This window comes from Notechis scutatus, chromosome 12 (assembly GCF_049901735.1).
Source record: "Notechis scutatus isolate UNSWTSFEM ecotype Mainland chromosome 12, rNotScu1.2, whole genome shotgun sequence".
NCBI classification, from domain to species: Eukaryota; Metazoa; Chordata; class Lepidosauria; order Squamata; family Elapidae; genus Notechis; species Notechis scutatus.
The window spans coordinates 13,227,753-13,243,149 of NC_142020.1; the positions used below are offsets into that span (position 1 = coordinate 13,227,753).

At 42.4% G+C, this 15,397-nt stretch overlaps 1 protein-coding gene across 1 annotated transcript in view; it reads left to right on the forward strand.

The window, feature by feature from the left end:
* The first annotated feature begins 8,292 nt into the window (after positions 1-8,292).
* The window catches only part of LOC113425272 (uncharacterized), a 7,228-nt gene continuing 123 nt past the window's right edge, over positions 8,293-15,397 (forward strand). Inside the window, exons 1-5 of the mRNA XM_026687352.2 lie at positions 8,293-9,114; positions 10,143-10,243; positions 13,994-14,153; positions 14,413-14,593; positions 15,318-15,397. The exon at positions 15,318-15,397 is cut by the window's right edge and continues 123 nt beyond it. Coding sequence (XP_026543137.2) covers positions 8,293-9,114; positions 10,143-10,243; positions 13,994-14,153; positions 14,413-14,593; positions 15,318-15,397 — 1,344 coding nt within the window. The remainder of the gene's footprint in view (positions 9,115-10,142; positions 10,244-13,993; positions 14,154-14,412; positions 14,594-15,317) is intronic.

Consider the following 15,397-nt stretch of genomic DNA (forward strand, 5'->3'; position numbering starts at 1 on the left):
CCTCCTCCTCCTCCTCTTCCTCCTCGTCCTCCTCCTCTCCACAAACCCCACTCCCTTCTAACACTGATGATGTTACCAAGCTGGGTCATGAAATGTCTACAAGAAGCAACCAAGCTCAGAGAGCACCAAGGACCTCACAGTTTCCCCCTCCTCCTCCTCCAAACCCCACTCTTTTCTAGCACTGATGACGTTATGTAGTTTGGTAACGAAACATCTGCAAGACAACCAACCAACTTCACAGCACACCAAGGACGCCACATTATTTCTCTAGCACCAATGACCATCTTATGTGCCCACTTTTTGTATTAATAATATCTACATCCGGGGTGTGTTTTAACTGCATTTGCCCATGAAATGGTACAATGCTGTGATTTTTATTTTAAAATAGCATCATTCCCTACAACAAATCCCTGCATTTGTTTTGTATTAAAACCTCACAAGGGGAATAAAACTTTTAAAGAGATTTAAGCTTCGTGTGTCCGATTGGTGTTTGCACGCCACGTTGAACGAACTCGAGAGCTTGCTGGGAGAACAATTGAAACATGTATATCTGTTTCTGTCATCTTGATTGTGTAATGTGTTTTTTATATTCTTTGTGTCGCTTGCCGCACGCTGCTCAGTCGCTTTTAATCAGATGAGCATCTGTACAAGTTAGATGAATAAACAACTAATCAACCAGCCGAGTTATAACTGAATGTGAAACTGGAACAGTTTATGCACTTATATTTATCTTTCCGTATTCCTGGACTCAAGGTGATACTATTCCCGTAACTTAAATCACATTCTCATTGTTTTACATCAGATGATCAAAAGATAACAAAAACCACCCAAACTTATGTAAACGAAACTGAATATCTCAAGCATCCTTTATTAGTGGGGGAGGGAAACCCTTCTTTTCCCATAAAGTTGGTCGATATTGTAAGTCTGGCAATGTTATTTCCTCAATCCAAACCTCTCTGAAAGAAGGACAGCTAGTTCTTTCTTAGAAAAAGGAAATCTGTTTAAAATACAGCTGGAGTTGTTGCGTAGGGGATTTTGAGCCTGGCAGCAAAAGGCATGATTAATTTATATGGGTGTGGCTGCCCGAGTAGTAATCACACTGATGTAATTCTGGAAAAAATGACACACGTTGCAAAACGCGAAAAAAAGGAGAGAATAAGATTGATTTTTATATCATCTTTTGAAAGAGATATGTTTACATTTTAAAGACAAAAAAAAATAAGTTTTAGATCCAGTTATAATTGGCGCTGATGATACAGGTTTATGTGAAATGTTTTCGTAAATATTTAATGGACCTTTGCTTCTATTTTTTTTTCTGTGATTATCATTAATCTATTCTTATTAAATTTATTCCAGATTTGAGTGATCCCCTTGGTCCTTTCTATAGGCTTGTGTAGAGACCCCCTTTCTACTTTAAAAGAAAAACAAGAAAAACTGGGAAGTATATTAACTCTTCTCAAACGTTCTGGCGTTTCTCTTTTCCAACCAGGAATTCCCAAAGACTACAGTCAGGGATTGTGAGATCACATCTGCCAGATCCTTTAGCATCGAGATCTGATCCACCTCCCTTCATTCAAAGATTTCTTTCATCACTTCCCTGCCTACGTTGACATACATTTTTTCTTCTGTCTTCTTCTCTCCGTGGTGCAAGTTCTAACAAAGTTGGCCAAAAGACAGAGGCAAAAAGGGAATTCTTTCAGCTTGTTCCCTGTCTCGTGATGACCCAGAGTGTACCACAAACGTAACATAATCCAAAATGTAAATAAATGTCCTTTAATGCCTCCAACTTGGCCCCACTGTTCAATAATACTCAGTTGGAGATAAAACATACTCAAAAATAGTCTTCAAAAGAAAGCAATGCAGTCCGAATTTAATGAGCAGATAGAGGTGAAATTTAAAAAAAAAAACACCAAACAAACTACAATGATGAAATTTCCACAATGGAACAGGAGAAGTATTTACCAAATTCAAGGAGATAACAAGGCACGGTCTGTTGGAAGGACGCCAACCAAGTTAACTTCAGACCAAAATAAAACACGCTTTGTTTCCAGCGTTTGCCAGTACGCAGGTCCAAACTCTTATTCAGTTGTTACAGCTGCAGCCCATGAAGAGGATCAAGGCCCTCTCCTCCACAGTAGACCACGTCTTTCCCTTATCCTCTCCTCCCTGCGTGCCCTAGGATGGAGAGGGGATGACCCTGGGTCCTCCTCTGATTGTTCAGCCCTTCCCCAGCCTCCTCCACAACCTCCGGAGCCACAGCTCCACTCCCTGTTGGCTGTTCCTCCTCTCCCTCAGAGTCAGTCCCCACCAAGGGCATGACACCTCCTTGCCATCTTCTCAACCAGTTGACCAACCGTTTCCCAGATTTCAATCTGCACATACCTTTTGGAGTGATTCTTCATATTTCTTGCAAGCTTCAGCTCATTCCGAATCTTGGTCTTCCTGATGCTTTTCTTCAAGATCCAGGCCATTTCCTGATAATCTACTTTTCTTACATGTCCCTCTTTCCATCCTTTAGGGCCATCCTTTTTGCTTTTTAGATTATCAGAAAGGTCTTTAGGCAACCATACTGATTCTATCAACTCTCTTCCCTCTTTTTCTTTGGTGTGTTTCGAGGCCTTGATCCTCTCATTTTTCAGAACATCCAATCCTCATCAACTGTTTCTCTCTTCAAGATCTCCACCTATGGAGTCCCTTTTTCCGCATTGCTTGTTGAGGTCAACTCTCTTGAAATCCAGAACATTCATCTAGCTAACATCTAGTTCTCCATTTTCCAAAGCACCAGAAGGCAGGACAAGAAACAATGGATGAGAACTGACCAAGGAGAGAAGCAACCTGGAATTAAAGGAGAAACTTCTTAACAGAGAGGACGATTAACCAGTGGAATGGCTTGTCTTTAGAAGTTGTGGGTGCTCCAACACTGGCGTTTTTTAAGAAGAGACTGAACAGCCCCTTGTCTCAAATGCTATGGGGTCTCTCCTGCTTGACCAGGGGGTTGGACTAGAAGACCTCCAAGGTCCCACCCAGCTCTATTCTGATGGATTGATTGAATATCCATCAATATTACATGATCATGTCCTCCCACTTATTGATTTCAACTCTGCTGCCAGGAATATGGTGAATTCTAAAATCATACAATCTCATTCCCCCCATTGTCCACCAGCTTCCACTTCCTGGTAGCCAGTGTAACTTCCCCTTCTTCCCCTTTTGGACCATGACCTGGATGGGAGGGAACTGTTGTGATAGACAGACTGGATTGGTCGAGACAGAGCAGCGCATTATGACATAGGAATGTCATCTCATCATCATCAACAGCAAGATGGCATCCTTGTTATCCCTTTGGCTGCATTGCTTTGATCTGTGGACCTCCAGATCGTCACGCAGGTATGGGGCCCAAGCCTGTAAGGTGTGGCTGTCAACTTGTAAATCATTCCTATGCCTGTGTTGTGGTTCTCCGGCAGCAAGTGCAGATGGCTGAGGTCTCTGACAGTGAAGACTCGGATAAGGGGCCTGTGTGTGATGCAGAGATGGGGCCAGAACTATCAGAGAGTGGGGTGCTGCCTTCGGAGGTTGTGGAGTCTGGCAACAGTGACTAAGAGGATCCCGAGGAGCCTGTGCCCAGGGCGTGTGTGTGCAGGGATGCTTGAAGGAAAGAGCAGCCTCAGCAGCACGGATGTCTCGGGAGTAAAGCTGCAAGGTGATGGCTCCTCCCATAAGGGATAAAAGCCAGCCCTCAAGTGTTGGGTTCTTTGCAGGAAGCAAAGAAGTTATTTCAACTCAAAGTTCTCGTGGAAGTCCTGTCTGTTCTGGTTTGTTTTCGGGGACTTTTGGCTTTGGATATTTCTCTGCAATTACTCTTCTTTTTATTAAGAATTTTTATTTTCAATCAAACATACACAAGCAAAACATAAAACATAAAAGCATCTTCCAGTTACATACAGTGTGTCGGTTGGTTACAAGTCTTTTGTGCTTCATCTTCATAGTCCTCACTTATAGTTTGTATAAATTCTCATATTATCCATCTAGTATGTATGTGTGTATATTATATATATTATATATAATATTTTATATATATAAAAAATCATTGTTAATCATTTATTTGACTATTATTCCATCATTTTATGCGGATATTCAACATTTTAGATTATTTAGATTATAACATTCCTTACCTCATCATAAATCCATCCAATAATAATACATCATTATGTTGTATTCTCTATAATTCTATTATCCTTATATGATAAAATTATCTAAAAATTTCATTTCCATATTTTTTTTAATCTAACCATTGTTTCTTGGCAGCCTTTCACAACCTTAGTTTAGGGACAATTAGTTTTAATGACTCTTTGCTGTGAATGAACAGAATTCACAGAGATGCATTAAAAAGGTTCGCTTTTATATATACGTTGTGTTTCTTGGATTTGAACGAGGCTTGGGTCAGAACAGCCTGTTTCCAAGTTGTCATTAGAAGGAGGGGGGAAAGGCCTGAGGGAGCAGAGCAGTAGATGAAGGCCAGAAGCACATCCCTAGCTTATCTTGTGGAGATTGTAGCCTAGGCTACCGGATCTTCTGCCCACAAAAATCCTCCATTGGAGAACATGATTGATGACACCCAGCCCGTGAACATGTTTCATTGGAGAATCTGATTTATGACACACCCAGTGGGGTGTGGGGAAACAGGATCATAGGTGATAGTACATGAAGTGTCTCAGAGCTGGTTTCACACAGGTTCATGCTGGAGGTGTTGCTCCTAATAAATCTTTCGGTTTCTTTTGAAGCTTGGCTCGAGGCTCATGATTCAATTAGGGCTATCGCCGGGATCCTGACAGTGGCTTGGCGGGTCAACGATGAAGGTGGCAAGTCTGCTTCTATCTGTTTTGGTTGCCCGGCTCCCCCAGTTGGTGACCGGCCGTTCCTATGGGATCTTCTGTAAAGGACTGACACGGACTCTCCTTCTCTTCTTTGGACTGGCCTGGAAATTCCACGTCAACTTCTCCTCCCTGTATCTGGTCACTTCCATGCTATTCAACGTCAGGCTACAGGTAATGTTGGAGGGCAGATTCAACCCAAGAGCCCAGCATGGTTCATCCCGTTATCGGCTTTAATTTTTGCAATCAACTTGGCTTTACCCATCACTCAAGCCATGGCATATCAAGAGCCTCGGTGGCGCAGTGGTTAGAGTGCAGTACTGCAGGCTCCTTCTGCTGACTATCAGCTGCCTGCAATTTGGCATTTCAAATCCCAGGTTTTCATCCTTCCAAGGTGGGTCAAATGAGGACCCAGATTGTTGGGGGCAAGAGGCTGACTCTGTAAACCACTTAAAGAGGGCTGTAAAGCACTGGGAAATGGTATATAAGTCCAAGTGCTATTGCTATGTGCGGTCATGAGCAAACCACAGTTCCTGGGCTCATGTCATACATGAAGAAGAAACCAAGTCAACGATGATCGTTTGCGGTGACCCCCTGCAATTGAACAATGTTGTACTGAAGCGACTCCATTTTCTGTATTTATGCTTGGCTGGAAGCTCATGATTTAATTAGGGCTACTGCCAGAATCCTGACACACCATACACTGGCAGCCAAGTAACTGAGTTCATTTATTTTCCGGGTTCATACAACATACTGGTTCCTTAATGTAATAAAAAGGTTCAGTTAGTGCACAATGCATACAAGGCCAAGCCACAGAAAGCAATTTAAGCCGATGCATACATGAGGTGCGCGCCCAGTGACTAAACATGGAACACGATTGAATCATCAGAGAATCACAAGCAACGGGCAAGGTATAGCATGCCCCCTATCAGTCATGTTGATACTTGAGCTTGCAATATTTACCTATGGCCAAGTCAATGATTTGTTAAGATAATGCACCTGTGTAGACTTATATTGCTGAATCACCAGGTAACTCCAGGAGATGGGTTCCTGCAACACCAGAGCATAAAACTGAAGTCTTCACTCTTTATTTCTTCTCTCCAATCAAGAACATTTATTACTTGCTAGATTTTGCCAGGCAGCATTTAACATTCACGAACAAAGAATTAAGGATGGCGGGCATGGGTTAATATAAGACATCTTATTTATTTTTTATATGATAGCAGTGTGTTAGCAGTCCTAAGTTTTATTTATCTCAGTTTCAGTGTCACTGTCGAAACGGGTGTATTTTTTTTTCTGATTGTATTTTTATGCCAGCTCTACGTCACTTTTTTCAGTGCTGTTGTAACAGCCGCTGAAGGAACTGTTGTAAGTCAAAGTTTACCTCGTAGAATAAATTCCCTTTCAAGGCATTCTTCTCACGATGACTTAGCAGGAACTCCACTGATTAAAAATAATAATAAATGTGGTGCAACGTTCCATGTTATTTTTGCAGGAAGTGACACTCAGGAATCATAGTAGATTATGACATCATAGAATGCTTCCTGAAGTCTTACTGGTCGGAATAAGGCACTGTTGCCTAATAAATATTCTGCTATTTCATTTGCTGGAGGATGTGCCAGGCTTAACGAAAAGGCCAAAGGATTAAGTAGCAGTAACCTAGTTGTAGAAGGAAAGAGAAGGAATGGGAAAACTAAAGATCAAGCAATGTAAGTCTTTGAAGTGTCACAACCTTGCTCTATGAACTCCAAAATGAGACAGGAGCCTATCCTTTTACTGTTCTGCTCTTTATGATTACTAGCTGAATTTAAGGCAGACGGATTTAAACTCCACAAAGGCATCCATACAAAGTCTCTTTATTGGTTCATCAGGCATTCTCAAATATAACTCACAGTTACATAGAGATTCATCTCAATGTCCAATTCTCTGCATAGCTGACTTTCTGGTGTAAAAGAATAGTGACCTTTCATCCCATAACGGAGGAGCAAGGGGGTGAGGCACCAGCTGCTGGGGTCCAGGCAAGAGCGAAGGAACCTCCCCCAACCCAACCAAGGGTCAATTCAGTGACCAATCAGGATTACAGATGTGACCACTTGACATGAACTACATTTCCCAGGATGCACTAACTACATTTACCATGAGGCATTCCCTTAAGGGGACAGTTCCCAATTCTAACTTAACTAACTCAATTCCCATTACCCATATACTGTTTGGACAGCACAGTATGGTTGTGCCTGACAGGAATGGCACACAAACCTCTCCATTATATAATAAAGAGATTCAAGAAGAGATTGAACTGCCATTTGTCAGAAATGGTGTAGGGTTTCCTGCTTGGGCAGGGGGTTGGACTAGATGACCTACAAGGTCCCTTCCAACTCTGATTATCTGTCTGTCACTATTGATTCTCATTTCACACCAAGCCTTTATGCAGTCCTTCTATAATCCTAACAATATACATTGTTTAAGAAGAGATTGGACAGCCATCTGTCTGAAGTGGTATAGGATTTCCTGCTTGAACTAGTAGACCTCCAAAGTCCCTTCAAATAACATTCTTCTTTTTCTATGTTAGATTGAGAAACGTAGAAATTTGAGGGTCAGAAGGGGTCTTGAAAAACTGGAAGTTCTCCAAACTCCCAACCTTTATGATCCCATAGGGCAGGAATTCCCAAAAGATCCCAAACAAATGGTTTTCAAACTTTGCTTGAAAAATCTCCAATGATGGAGTTCCTTGCCACTGCAGGAAGCCAACTGCTTAAAGCCAGGAAATGAATAGAATAGAATAGAATAGAATAGAATAGAATAGAATAGAATAGAATAGAATAGAATAGAATAGAATCTATTAAGAATAGAATCGAATCTATTAAGGATAGGATAGGATAGGATAGGATAGGATAGGATAGGATAGGATAGAATATAATTCTTTATTGGCCAAGTGTGATTGGACATACAAGGAATTTGTCTTGGTGCAAATGCTCTCAGGGTACGTAAAAGAAAGATACATTCATCAAGAGTCAAGAATCATCAGGAACAACATTTAATGATAGTCCTAGGGTACAATAAGAATAGAATAGAACAGAACAGAATAGAATAGAATTCTTTATTGGCCAAGTGTGATTGGACACACAAGGAACTTGTCTTTGGTGCAGATGCTCTCAGTGTACATAAAGAAAATGCAATAAAATACATTCATCAGGAATCATAGGATACAATGCTTAGGGATAGTCATAGGTTACTAATAAGCAACCAGATCATACTAGGAAACAAATACATCATTTGGATCTTCTCCTGCAAAGTTTTCAACTGTTGGTTCTTTTCCAGCTCTTGTTTACTTGTCTGCATTTCCCCCTTGTTTTTGCTTTATCGCAGGTTCATATTGAGATCCATTAAATTGTGACTTACTTTGCCAAGGAAGGCCGTCACCACAATGCAGAGCGTCGAGGACCGAGTGACACCGCTCTCCGTTCTCACTATGGCCCAGGAAGAGGAGCTGGGACAACAGCTGCAGGAAAGTGCCTTGGCTCAGCCAGAAGATATCCTCCACCTTCCAAATATCCACACCTTAATGGCTCACTCTCAGGCCAACCATGACCATTTGCAAAAAGAATTCTTCTCCCTTAAGATCAGGAACTGCCCCCTGTTCAACGCTGTCCCACTTCCCCATATTGGTAAAAAAGTCCTGCCCAACCTGAGCCAGGCGACCAATGGAGTTGTGTCTTCTAAGGAATCCCTCAACCTGCATTTCTTACCCGAAAACCAGCTCTTGGAGAAGATCTTCAGCTACTTTGACAGTACCTCGGTAGCAGGTTGGCAGGAGAAGTCTCAAGCTGTCCTTAGCCAGCTGGGCAAGTGGAGCGCTTCCAAGGAAAACTTCGTACAATTTGCGCACTTCTGGCTGTCTGAACTCCAGCACGACCAGAAGCAACAGTTGTTGGAACTGGAACTGGGGGTGATCGAAGACGAAGTCCATCTGGCATTCCTGGAAGGATTGGACTCCAAGGACCTTCAGCCTTCAGAGTTGAGTTCCATCCTCTTGGTGGCCCTGAGCGAATACCCAATGGGGTTGGCCAGCAATCAGCACCCCTACATTTTTCTAGATTACTTGAACCTCATGTCTTCACCCAACGCCTCCGGATACAGGGAGATGCTTTCCAACATCCAGTATCCGAGCAAAAACCCTCAGATCACTCAGTGGCTGCTCGCTATACGAGAATTTGCCCTTGCAAATCTCTGGCACGCTATGGTCAAGGTAAAAGCCCAGGTGGGAAATGGGAGGGAGAGGGGACAGGATTGGAAACTGGCTTGTAGGCTGTTGTTGTTTTAACATTGTCCATGTGCTGATACTGCATCTACAGTGTGTTTTAAGAACACCCTAGAAAACCAGTATTAAGTAACATTGGGGGTGGGTGGTGGTGTTACATGGTTGGCTAAAATTAGGGCAGCGCATCTAATTGGCATCTAATTAGCATCAATGAGTTGGGTTTAACTTTTTGTGTGTCTGAATTTTTGGCCATCTGCTATAGCAGCAATACCTTTCTCGGCCGATCCTAGCTTTTTGCAGTTTTACTTGTTAGAGTAGCAAGCGTTGGGTTGCTACTCTTAGAATAACAGGAGTTGGAAGGGACCTTGGAGGTCTTCTAGTCCAACCCCTTGCCCAAGCATTTCAGACAAATCGTTGTCCAATCTCTTTTTAAAAGCCTCCAGTGTTGGAGCACTCACAACTTCTGAAGGGAAGCCGTTGTGCTGATTAATTGTTCTCCCTGATAGAAAAGTTCTCCTTAATTCCAGGCTGCTGTTCTCCTTGAAGCAAAGCCGCCATTATGGAAACAGGGGGAGGGGTCTAAACAGCCTGGGAAAACTTCTACTTATATGTTGGGGCTTTCGAAGCAAAGCAAAATATCTTTAGGAAAGGGAACAAGATGTCCTTGCTGGTCTCTGAGCTTGGTAGGTTTTCTTGCTGACGTTTCATTACTCAACTAAGTAACATCATCGGTGCTAGAAGGGGATATAAACAGAGAGCAAACCCTACCCCCTTCTAGCACTGATGAAGTTACCTAGCGGGGTAATGAAACGCCTGCAAGAAAACCACTAAGCTCAGAGACCACCAAGGACAGCTCTGAGCTACAGAGATTCTCTTCTATTTATGAACAACTGTCCCAGCTGTGATTGTATATGCTTTTCTTACGGTAATAATTTCTTTTAAAAGGTTGATTAATTAGAGAGATTTGGAGCTAGGATGCACGTTTACATACTAAGTGTTCTAATTTTGAAATTTAGTTCTATAAGGCATTGGTCAGTACCCAACTCTCTTCTGAAGCAGCTGTCCAGAGTCCGAGTTCGGTTTCCAAACAAGAAGCTAGTGAAGGCATGAAAGAAAGGTAAGGATAATTGACATCCATAAAATCTCCTTGGCTGTTCTGACCAAGGCTTCTCGAAATCGTAATTAAGCACACACTTAGTTAACAAACAACTCTTATTTTATTTCAATGCTGGGAATTATGTTCATTCCCAGCCTGTAATGAGTCCCAAACAGTCCCTTGAGATAAGCACCCACCTTTCTCTCCTTTGAATTGCCGCCAATAACTAGAGTGCCAAATGAACTATAAAACACCAACCAAAGTACAAAGTCCACACAGAGCTTCAAGGATTAATCCGAACAGAATGAACGACTTTGCTTCCTACAAAGGTTTCTTCACCTTTTCTGTCTTTTATAGCTGATGGGAAGGCCAATCACCTACCAGGCTTACTCCCGAGTCGCCCCTTTTGTTTCAGCTGCTCTCGCCTTCTAGCAGCTCTGCACACACACACACACTGGGAACAGGCTCCCCTTGTTCCTCTTCCTCGCTGCTGCCAGATTCTGGAGGCTCCAGAGTCAGCACCCCACTCCCAGATGGTCCTGGCCCCATCTCTGCATCAGATGCAGGACCCTCATCCGAGTCCTCCCCAGACCCCCGGACTGGTCCCTGTTCTTCCCCACAGTCCAATTCTGCTGCTGGCTGCACCGGCTGCCAGTGAACCACAACATTGACAATATAATTTTTTTGCAATGAATCCTTGACTCACGACCACAAATAGGACGGGAACTTCCATTGTAGGTTGTTGCCGTTGTGAGTCAGACCCAAGTTTATGACAATATTTACGACAATTGTTAAACGAACTACACAATTGTTAAATGAAACCAGCTACCCCCGATGGTGGGGGAGTTTTTTTGCCGGAAATCAGCCCAACAGCTCACCAGTTGCCATCACGTGACTGCAGGACGCTGCAAGTGCCATGTAAATGCGATATGGTTGCCAAGTGCTCAAATTGCGATCACAGGACTGTGGGGATAGTGCAACAGTCGTAATTGTGAGTACAAGTAATACGTCCCTTTTTTCAAGGTTGTCCTAACTTTGAACCGTCCTTAGCTTTGCAGTCATAAGTCGAGGACTGCCAATTTTGCTAAAGGTTTGGAAAATTAAGCAATGACCCATTGTCAATCCACCACAGGAGTTTGCTTATTGGTGTCGGAAGCATCCCAGTTAAAACAAGGCGTACTATAGGACGTAAAATTTAAAATAAAGGTAAAGGTTCCCCTTGCACACAGGTGCTAGTCATTTCCGGCTCTAGGGGGCGGTGCTCATCTCCGTTACAAAGCCGAAGAGCCAGCGTTTTCCGAAGACGTCTCCGTGGTCATGTGGCCGGCAGGACTGAACGCTGAAGGCGCACGGAGGAACGCTGTTTCCTTCCCACCAAAGTGGTCCCTATTTTTCTACTTGCATTTTTTACATGCTTTCGAACTGCTAGGTTGGCAGAAGCTGGGACAAGTAATGGGAGCTCACTCCGTTATCTGGCGCCAGGGATTCGAACCGCCGAACTGCCGACCTTTCTGATCGACAAGCTCAGTGTCTTAGCCACAGAGCCACTGCTCAGTGTATTTGTAAAGTACAAAAGACAAGATTAAAATGTGTACAAATTAAACGGATTTTGCCCAGAAACTAGCAACATGAATTGTGTTCCGTCATGATGCCATAAGGTTCACTGATCGGAGCACAAAGGGAACGTATAATATGTGTGTGTTTGTGTGTGTGTATTGTTGTCTGCATGCATGTCACCACACTCACAAAGAGCAAAAGTAACTGGATAGCCTCATTTGTTCAGAGTCTCTCTGGATCTTGTTGTATTTGTGCGTAGTTTATTCAACAATTCCCACACTTCTCAGCTTTTGTCAGGCCCAGATATCAGCTCCTCTATTGGTTCCATCCAGTGTTGATTCTTTGTTAGCTTTCCATAGATCCAAATTCTTCAAAGTCTTTTGTCAACCTAAAGAAGACCACACAGGTTGGATTATACATACATTGTCTACTCCAATGGTTGATAATTTGCTAACTCCTGTCTGGGTTACACTCACTCACAAGCTTCACAGTCAAGGCTGTTTTAAATATTTCTAAACTAGGCGTCTTCCGAGGCCAGCTAATTGGGCAGAAGAACGAGCCAAAGTCATCAACCGTGGTTTGCAAAGTTTCACACATCCATGCCTGTAATTCAGGCTGTAACCGCAATCGTGCCTTGTAACCAGCCAAGATTTTTTTATCACTGAAAGGAATTGAAGCCCTGCCATTTGGGCTCTAGGTTTTGAGACAAAGCCAGAGATATCATCTTTAAGCTCTTACTTAATCCAGCACCCTGCTTACGACTTTATTTGGAGGGTGGAGGTTTGCATACAGCTCAGAAGTTGGGTTTGTACATCATGCTAAGCCCGAGATTTACAAGCCTTGGTATATTGTGTAAGTTGTAATGTCTTAGGACAGGAGAGATGCTCACCTGTCACACATGAAGTCCACCGAGGGTAATACCTGCATGGGAGAGAAGCCAATGCTTGTGATCAAGTGAGGTTGAGCGTCCACCCTCAATATATCTGCTGTGGTTTTTGAGCTCTCTAAGCCTGGGACTGTCTCCACACTGGGTGGCAGTAAATTCTTGAATCCTGTGAGGATTTGTTTTTCTCCATGAAACTAAGTTGGAAGTGGGAGAATGGAGAGGTTGAAAGGTAGACCAGGTGAGGCCTGTCCCCCGGGGGTTCAGAAACAGAAAAAATAACCAATCAGACATGGAACTTGGTAGGGAAGGGAAATGACTAGATAGATAGATAGATAGATAGATAGATAGATAGATAGATAGATAGATAGATAGATAGATAGACAGACAGATGATAGATAGACAGATGATAGATAGATAGATAGATAGATAGATAGATATAGATAGATAGATAGATAGATAGATAGATAGATAGATGAGATAGATAGATAGATAGATAGATAGATAGATAGATAGATAGATAGATAGATAGATTGATGATAGATAGATAGATAGATAGATAGATAGATAGATAGATAGAGATAGAAAGATAGAAAGATAGATAGATAGATAGATAGATAGAGAGAGAGAGAGAGAGAGATAAATGGACAGAGGTGGTAGAAAAATGATGATGATGATAGATAGTGATAGTGCATGCTGGATGGGAAATTCTGGGAGTTGAAGTCCACAAGTCTTTTTTTTTTAATAAATTTTTTATTCAACGTTTTAACATTTAAAAACAAATTTCCACACTTTACAACGTTACTATAGCAGTGTTTACATTGTAAATATGTTCTATTAACGTGTTATACATCTCTGTATGTGATTCTTCATCATTCTAGACATTTTATACATGTATACATTTTTATTTACATTTATTTCCATGAAAACCTTAAATCATTTGACGCCTTGGCGTCTTATTCTTATCTGTTCGTACCAAACATCCCATGTTTTATAATATACTTCTTTTTCTTTATCCTTCAATAACTTTTGTTAATAACTACCCATCTCCGTGCATTGATATAATCTTATTCATAATTGTGGTGAAGTCCACAAGTCATAAAGTGGCCAAGTTTGGGAACCCCGGAATAGAACAAAATTGTGTTTTGAAGAGGACGATGGAATTGCTAGTTCACACCACTGGAGGGCGTTAGAGGTCAGATCTTTGCAATTCTTAAAGCTGGGAGATTTTTACTTCTTCTTTAAGGGACTCACTTTTATGAAATGTCTTCCACGCTGGTCTGTTTTGCAAGTGGTTGTAACTATTCCTGTCTTGGTTTCTCTCCGCCAAGAGCTCTGCAGGCTGTCCAGTGGGGATACGCCGATGTCTTGGATTATCTGGTCAGAAGCCAGAAGCTGGACCTGAGCATCGTGGATGAAAAGAACCGAAATCTTTTATTTTTGGCCACCATCTATGACCAGTCTAAGATTCTGGAGTATTTCCTTGAAATGGTCAGTTGCATGCAAGAAACCTTGATTATTGCAGATTTTCCAAAGATAGTGTAACTAGCTTAACAACTGTGGCAAATAATTTAACAAATCGTGGCCAGGTCGGTCGTAAAATGGGGCAAAAAAAAAAAAAACCCAACTCCCTTAACAGCTGTCTTGCCTAGCAACAGAAATATTGGGCTCAACTGTGGTTGTAAGTCAAGGATTGGAGATTTTAAGTTATGTTCTTTCCTGCTAGCGCCTTCCATGTCTTGATTTGCAGGCTCTTCCCGTACCTGACATAAACCAGGCAGCCGAAAATGGGAACACCCCCCTCCATGCTGCAGTGAACACTGGCAAAATGCATCTAATTTCTCTGCTTTTACATTATCCTGGGATTAACGTGAACGTCCAGAACCCCCAGTGTGATGGGGCCACTCCGTTGCACTTGGCAATTGTTTATGGTAACTATTAAATGAAATCTCATGGCAGTCTTCGAATAAATGGAGAAAGACAGAGTGTTGTGGCCCGCCAGAGGAGCTGGCAGCAGATTCGGACAGTGAAGAGGTCGGGGAGGAACATGGGCCTGGAGTCTGGGGGAGGCTCTGTGTCAGAGGCAGAGTCGGACATCAGTGAGTAAGAAGAACAGCTGGAGCCTATTCTCAGTGTGTGCATGCGCAGAGCTGCCAGGAGAAGGGAACAGCTAAGGAACAAGGGTCGACTTGGGAATAAAGGCACAGGTGGATGGTGAATGGCCTCTCCCATAGGGAAATAAAGAGGAGCAAAAGAAGGGTGGGGTTTTGCAGGAGACAATTAGTTCAATTCATTTGGGTGAAGATCTTTTCCTGCATTCTTGCCAAGTATTGTCTGCTACAGAATGGCGTTTGGAAGATATCGGCCTGGCAGCTCTCCAAGCCTGGTAAAAGTCTGTAGTTGTGAAATCTCATGAAAGACTGTTGGCAGGGATTTTGCTGGAGAGGAATTGACTGTAAACTAAATAAAAGGAGTTCTATCGGGAGGAGTCGACTTTGTGCTTTTGAGGAAGCCTAGGTCAGAACAGAGAGAGTCATTTCATAAGATTGAATAGATTGATTGATTGATTGATTGATTGATTTCTTTCTTTCTTTCTTTCTTTCTTTCTTTCTTTCTTTCTTTCTTTCTTTCTTCTTTCTTTCTTTCTTTCTTCAGGGCATCTGGGCATTTGCTATTTATTGCTGAATGCTGCCGCAGATGTAAATAGCGTGATGGGAGGCCTGGCCCCTTTGCAG